The sequence below is a fragment of the Eucalyptus grandis genome, chromosome 2 (genome assembly GCF_016545825.1).
Source record: "Eucalyptus grandis isolate ANBG69807.140 chromosome 2, ASM1654582v1, whole genome shotgun sequence".
Classification (NCBI taxonomy): Eukaryota; Viridiplantae; Streptophyta; class Magnoliopsida; order Myrtales; family Myrtaceae; genus Eucalyptus; species Eucalyptus grandis.
In genome coordinates this window covers 34,557,909-34,565,703 of record NC_052613.1, presented here as the reverse complement: position 1 = coordinate 34,565,703, position 7,795 = coordinate 34,557,909, and the positions used below count along the sequence as shown (strand labels likewise).

Genomic DNA, 7,795 nt, shown 5'->3' with positions numbered 1-7,795 from the left:
CGTCCTCTCTTCAAATGACATTTTTGGGAAATTTCTAAAATAGGAGAATTGAAGTTGTTGCCAATGCTTTCATTGGACTGCAATCGTCTTGAAGGCCACAAGAACTAGGAGCGTTGTCTAGTCTATAGAAACTCAATATTGCAAGAAACAACTTGAGTGGCTCAATTCGTACAGAACTTGAGGAGTGCTCCAACCTTCTACTCTTAAATTTAAGCAGGAATAATCTAGAAAACAATATTCCTATGGAGATCAGCAACAACATCAAAAGGCAAAAACAAAAACAAAAAGTTGCTGCTAATTTTGATTCCTACTTAAGTTGCTTCTTGTTATGGGAATTTCAAGAATAGTATGCCAAAGATTAAGGAAAACAGAGCCTAGTTCAAATGATGGAAGCAATGAATTCCATGGATAGTATTGAGCTTTGACAGAAGAATGGTCTGTGAGAGCATTATTGAAGCCACAAAGTCTGATGCCAAATATTGAGTCCCAAGCACCCCAGGTGCCAAAACTTGGCATGGGGACAAAAATTTGGAAAAGTATACTTAAGTGCTAAAATCGGAGCGAAATAGATCAATTAAGTGTCAATAGCGAGAAATTCCAGCCAAAATATTGACGTGACGTTTTCCGACGAGACAAGTACAAAATGATGCCATTTTATTTGGTCAAAGAGAATTTCCACTTTATTTAGAGTTGAGGGAAAAAAAAACCACTAAGTTGATTTTCCAATTAAATTAGTAACATATTATGTATAATTTTTTTTGGGTAAAAGTACACATTAAGTGCCAAAACTTGGCACGAGGGGACATTTAATTGTCAACAGTTACAAAAGTGACACTTATGTACTACTTTTTTTTCAAAAATGAGACACTTGGGTGCTAAGTCCGACGAAAGTTACTGGAAATCCTATATGGCAATCTTTTAGTAATATAACTCACCTACATGGCATGCTGAAGAACTGAGTTAGCAACGAAGAATCAAAACAACATCGTTTTGTCTTTTATTTAAAAGAAAATTTAATATAAATATTAATTAAATTAAAATATTTATATTTAAATAATAATGATAATATTTTAATATTTTAAAAAAGGGAAGAGGAGGAAGAGGAGGCGGAAGGCGAGGGCTCAACACTCACTACCACCTCCCTATCGCTACGAAGGCCGGCAACCCAGCTGACCCTCCCCCACCATCACTTTGGCCTTTCTTGGCGATGGTAAAGGCAACGAGGGCTCAGCCCTAGCCACCTGCAATCTCCATCTTCCTCCTCTTTTTTTTTTTTTTAAATTTAGTTTTTAATTTAATTTAATTAATTTTTATATTAATTGTCTACTCACGTCGGTAGTAAAACAACGTCGTTTTTGCATTTATCTAATCACATCGTGTGCAAAACAACATTGTTTTGCAGTTGCCCCTCACCGAAAAATTGTCACATTAGTATTTTGGCCAAATTTTCTCGCTGTTGGCACTAAGTGATCCATTTTACTCCTATTTTGGCACTTGAGTGTTAATTTCCTAACTTTTGGCACTTAAATGTCCCTTCGTATAAGTTTCGGCACTTAAATGTCCCTTCGTGTAAGTTTTGGCATTCCAGGTGTCTGGCACTCATTTTTTTTGTATGTGTGTGCATTTCTTTTTTCCTACTTTATTTCCCTTTCAAAGTTGAAGCACTATCCCTAAGGTGAACCATCTTGACTATCTCCAAAGCTTCTTTATTGTGCCATGTTTCACGAACGAAAGGAATCTTCTCTAATAAATTACAATATCCCACTTCTTCACAAAGGTATACCTGCTCGATTAATTTGATAGGTCCAATTACGTGATGAGAACGAGAGGGAAGGGTGACTAAATTATTTTGAGGCAGACTAGATTATCCTCCACGCAAAAACCGAAAAAAAATCCACTTTCTTCCTAATTTCAGGCTTTACCTTTGAATTCCTACATTAAAGTCTCATTGTCCACATGCAAATTCTGCAACCATGATAACATATAAATTGAAATTTTCTCTCAACCACTAGCCAGGCACGTGAGGCTTGGCCTATCCACATGGGTGTATTTCAAATAACTAGATCGGGTGGTGACCATTTATAGGTGTGAACGTTATCTCCCGAGTCAATCCGACATGGAGCATTGGGATGTTTCAAGTTTTCGAGACGAATGGAAGACTTACGTAACGAGGAGTGCACGTCACCAAAGATTATTGACATGGTTGTTGACTTGATGGCCCCGATTTTCTTCTATAAGTACGTCTCGGCTGTGCTTCTCATGCTCATGCAAGAAACAACGAAAAGACCACCCTATATAACCTAAACAACCTGTCATGGCCTCATCTCAAAAGCAAGCGTCCATGTTGTTCCTCGCTTGTGTCCTCCTCATGCTCACGCAAGAAATGCCTTGTCTTGCTTCATCTCAAAGCCCTTCTCTAGTGGCCTTTGCTGGTCCTAGTAATCAAACCACTAATGAGGAACTGGAGGCACTCCTAACATGGAAATCTGAGCTAGACAGCCAGAGTCGCTGTACTTTGTCTTCGTGGAATGGAATCAACCCTTGTTCATGGCATGGAATCGATTGTGATCCTCCCGGGAGCATTGTGAGCCTGAACCTCTTGGATTTTGCCATACATGGTACGCTTCGTCATCTCAATTTCTCCCTATTGCCCCACTTAGTCACTCTGAAGCTTGCCAAGAACTCGCTTTTTGGAAACATCCCACCAAGCATGGCTCTTCTTGCCAAGCTTACTCATCTAGACTTGTCTCAAAATAACTTTTCGGGAAACATTCCGACTCAATTAGGGTCCTTGCGATCTCTCCAAGTTCTCAAGCTATCGCATAATAATTTCAATGGTCCAATTCCCAGTGAGATAGGTAACATGAGCAGCTTGATAGAGATGCGGCTTTGCAATAATCAACTTGTTGGGGCCATTCCAAAGGAAATAGGAATGTTGGGATCTCTCAGTGAACTTCATTTTTCTTCAAATTATCTCAATGGTTACATCCCTAGAACTCTAGAAAATTTGAGTAATTTAGCATATCTTTACTTATATCAAAACCAACTTTCCGGTCCGATACCTTTGGAAGTTGGAGGAATGAGATCCCTCATACATTTCCGATTGTCATTCAATGATTTAATAGGTCCTATCCCATCATCCATAGGTAAATTGAGCAATTTGAATTACGTTTCCCTTCGCATGAATAACTTGTCAGGTCCTATCCCGTCATTCATAGGTAACTTGAGCAATTTGAATGTTCTTCGCCTTTTAAAAAATAAACTTTCTGGGCCCATCCTGTCCTCCATAGGCAACTTGAGCAATCTGGAAACTCTTCAGCTTAACATCAATGAGTTGTCGGGCCCTATTCCGTCATCTATGGGTAGCTTGAGCAATATGTGTCTTCTTGACCTCCATGAAAATAGACTTTCTGGGCGCATCCCATCCTCCATAGGCAACTTGAGCAATCTGGAATCTCTTTTCCTTGACACTAATGAGTTGTCGGGCCCTATCCCATTATCCATAGGTAAATTGAGCAATCTAAATGAGCTTTTCCTTTTCGACAACGATTTGTCGGGCTTTCTTCCAATTGAGATGAATAATTTCACATCCCTCACTGGCCTTTATCTATCTTATAACAACTTTGTTGGCCAATTGCCACAAGAGATCTGCAGTAGCCAAGCTCTTGTGACTTTTACTGTAGACAATAATCACTTCACTGGACCCATCCCAAGAAGCCTGAGAAATTGTTCGAGTTTGCATAGAGTTGAACTCCATAACAACTCACTCAAGGGAAGTATAACCAATGCTCTTGATGTGTACCCATACTTGGCTTACCTTGAGTTGAGCAACAATGAATTTTACGGTGAGTTACCATCGATATTGGGAGAGTATAGAAATTTGATGAGCTTGACAATCTCTAACAATAGAATCTCTGGCACCATACCATCTCAGGTTGGAAACATGAATCAATTGCAAAGACTACACCTCTCTTCAAATCATATAGTTGGGGAAATTCCTAAAGACCTAGGAAAATTGAAGTTGCTGCTAGAGCTTTCATTGGACTGCAACGGTCTTGAAGGCCACATCCCTCAAGAACTTGGAGCCTTGTCCAATCTAGAGAAACTCAACATTGCAAGAAACAACTTGAGTGGCTCCATTCCTATTGGACTTGGGGAGTGCTCCAACCTTTTGTTCTTAAATTTAAGCGGGAATAATCTTGATAAGAGTATTGCTATGGACATCGGCAATCTCCAGTCTCTTCAAGTTCTCGATCTGAGTCAAAATTTGTTGACGGGAGAAATACCTAGACAATTTGCTCGATTGCACCGATTGGAAATACTCAATCTCTCACACAATCAGCTTTTGGGTTCAATTGATTTGACCTTTGGCGATATGGTAAGCTTGACATCCATCGACATATCATATAATGAGTTAGAAGGTCCTTTACCAAACATTCTAGCTTTTCGTAATGCTACAATTGAAGTTGTGAGAGGGAACAAAGGCTTGTGTGGAGTTATTGTTACTCTCAAAACATGTACAACAACAATGTCGAAAGGCAAGAACAAAAACAAAAAGTTGCTGCTAATTCTATTTCCTACTTTTGGTTGCCTACTTTCATTGCTTCTAGTTGTGGGAATCTCAAGTATAGTATGCCAAAGATTAAGGAAAACAAAGCCTAGTTCAAACAATGGAAGCAATGAAAACTTATGGGCAGTATTGAGCTTTGATGGGAAAATGGTCTATGAAAGCATTATTGAAGCCACGGAGGAGTTTGATGCCAAATATTGTATCGGTGTGGGAGGACATGGGAGTGTTTACAAGGCCCAGTTGCAAACAGGTGAGACTGTTGCGGTCAAGAAATTTAAGGAAGTAGTGGAAGTCGAAATCGCTAGTCAAAAAGCATTTGAAAGGGAGATTCATGCTCTAATTGAAGCTCGCCATCGGAATATTATCAAGCTCTATGGCTTTTGCTCGAGTTCTCGACATTCATTTTTGGTTTACGAGTTCTTGGAATCAGGCAGCTTGAAGGATTTATTGAACAGTGAAGAGAGGATAATAGCATTTGACTGGAAAAAGAGAGTGAATGTTATTAAAGGTGTGGCTTATGCTCTATCCTACATGCACCATGAATGCTCTCCTCCTATAGTACATCGAGACTTGTCAAGCAAGAACATTTTAATGGATGAAGGATATGAAGCTCACGTCTCTGATTTTAGCACAGCTAAGGTTCTACGACCTTACTCATCTAATTGGACTTCCTTTGCAGGCACTCTTGGATATGCAGCTCCAGGTAAGTTGATTTCTTTATAAAAAAATTAATTAAATAATGTTACTAAGATTTTGGCATAAAAAAAAAAAAAGATAGCATTAATAAGAATTAGAAAAAAACAATGTTGTTTTCCCTCTACAGAGCTCGCATACACAATGGAGGTGAAGGAAAAATGTGATGTTTACAGCTTCGGAGTGGTAATATTAGAAGTAATCATGGGTAGACATCCGGGCAATCTCATATCATCTCTTGCATCCTCGGCTTCTTCATCATCAAGCAATTCAACAGCTTCATGTTGGCACCTAAAACAAGCTCTTGATCAAAGAATTCCATACCCACATGGTGACACGCTAGGTCAAGTGGCTTTCATTATAAAAATGGCACTTACATGCTTGAGTGCAAAACCGGAGCATCGTCCAAGCATGCAACAGGTGTCGCAAGAGATATCAGCACATAGGTTGATCATGATAGGTGCGTCGGGGGACATAAAATTGGAAGAGCTAGTCAATCCCAGATGCTTCTCTTATTAACATTTTGGACTTTTTGTAGCAGCTTGCGTAACTAGCTCTCTTTTATTTCTCTTACAAGGATGATATGCACTGTATCACTTATTTTCCCAATGTTTAACTACTTGAAAACAACTGCATATTTGCATTTTGTAAATTTTAACCTAGATAAAATGGATCGTTACGGTTGTGTCTAACCCTTAAGATTGGCTTAAGAAGTGACAAGTTCATGATATGGCATGTCAAACTATTTTAGTATTCCGAATCAACTCAGCATGTGATTAACTAAAGTTCAATACCCATGATGTTTCTTCAATGGATTCGTGGATCTGGAAACTTTCGGTAGTAATTTATTCTCATGCTAGATCCAAAGCGATCATTACAAGGAGGCATCGATTGTTAGACTCGTGTTCATGCGATCCTTCGCAAAACTTTGAAGAGACAACATCTTGAAAACAGTGCTTCCTGAGAGGTACTTGATGTGATGAGGCATAAAAATGCATGACCTAACATAGTCGTATATGAGTCTTAAAAATGACATCTGGCCTGTACAGCAGACAGAGCTCAAACCAACAATAAGAAGTTCCATGGTTTCAACCAAAGGAAAAAAAGGGATGTCCTGAGCCTGCACAATTCCATCTAGAGTTGTTGGAAAAAAGTCGGCGGAAGACGACTTACCTGTTTCTAATGCGCAGTCAACAATTTACCTTGGAAAGATCATTGAATTGCAAATGAATCACGAACAATATTACCTCACGTTGGTCTGAATGTAATCACGAGGAAAACATCAGATTTTCACAGCGTAAATGCCAATTATTCTTGTAAAGGAGAAATGGAACGCCTTCTTTCTCTTTGATGGAAAGGGGACAAGAAATTGAGAGGAATTTTTTAGCGTACGTTCTACCAACCCTCTTAACGGTTGTCTTCAGGAGTCTTTTATATGACTCACTCACAACCTTTCAAAGGGTGTCATTCCATCATAGTATATCAAGACGAAACGGTGCATTCTCATCGCATCCCATCATGGACGTATTAATAAAATACTACATCTCCCACTCGGACATGATGGGTTTGATAGCACTCTATTAAAAATATAAGGCATTCAACATTTATTAACTTTACAAAACAATTCATATTGGCAAATAAGCAATGTGACCAATAAGTACACCTGCACTTGGGAGCTCAAATTATGCACCTGTTAGAGATGACATAATGGCTACAACCCTAAAAAGAAATAAACAATCGATGTCTCATAGTGCCCCAGACATATTTTGTTACATCAGTCCAAGTATACCTATCCCTTAAAGATTATACTTGACTATTCTCAAAACACCATGTATTTACAATTATATTCGCAACCATAGAAGGCGATATAATTGGTAGACCAGTAAATACATGTGATAGATGTAAAACAACAATAGTCTTCCTTCGCACTCATGTCTCTCTCCATTTCAAAACAACTATTTTCCTAGACACGTCCCATAAAATCATAATTATTCATGACCACCGGTAACATACTAAAATAGCAACATTGATTTTTTTACTTCGAGAACATAGTCAGAAGTAACATATGGCACAAAATGAGGTAAATTATAAATTACCTCAAGGGCTCACACGATGAGTAAATAGAAATAATTTTACTCACCTTCCCTTGTTAGTCGAACAATGCACATGTAGTATGAATTACGTGCTATAATGGATTTCTCTTTCTATAAGAGCGTATGCCATTTATTAAATATACCCACTATACGAATCTTAGCCTAAACATAGTCACGTGCTCCTCACATACTTATGCTTAGCTCGAGTGCTATATCAGCTTGCTTTTTATAGCGTCCAATTAAGTACTCGCATCCGGTATCTTTCAGGCATACATGATTGTGGGACTATCATGTTCGGTCTTATTATAAACAAATCACAGACCTCATCTTGACTCCAATCAATGCGACATCTTATTTTATGTACTAAACTTGCTCTTCAGCATTCATTCGTACATAACGACTCATCTCAACGTGTTAACTATAGCACTTGAGGTGATTG

At 38.6% G+C, this 7,795-nt stretch overlaps 1 protein-coding gene across 1 annotated transcript; it reads left to right on the top strand.

Moving 5' to 3' along the window:
* The first annotated feature begins 2,314 nt into the window (after positions 1-2,314).
* On the top strand, positions 2,315-5,782 carry LOC104451801 (MDIS1-interacting receptor like kinase 2). Its single transcript, XM_010066389.2, has 2 exons — positions 2,315-5,273; positions 5,394-5,782. The coding sequence occupies exons 1-2, from the start codon at positions 2,315-2,317 to the stop codon at positions 5,780-5,782; spliced, it is 3,348 nt and encodes a 1,115-aa protein (XP_010064691.2).
* Positions 5,783-7,795: the final 2,013 nt, after the last annotated feature.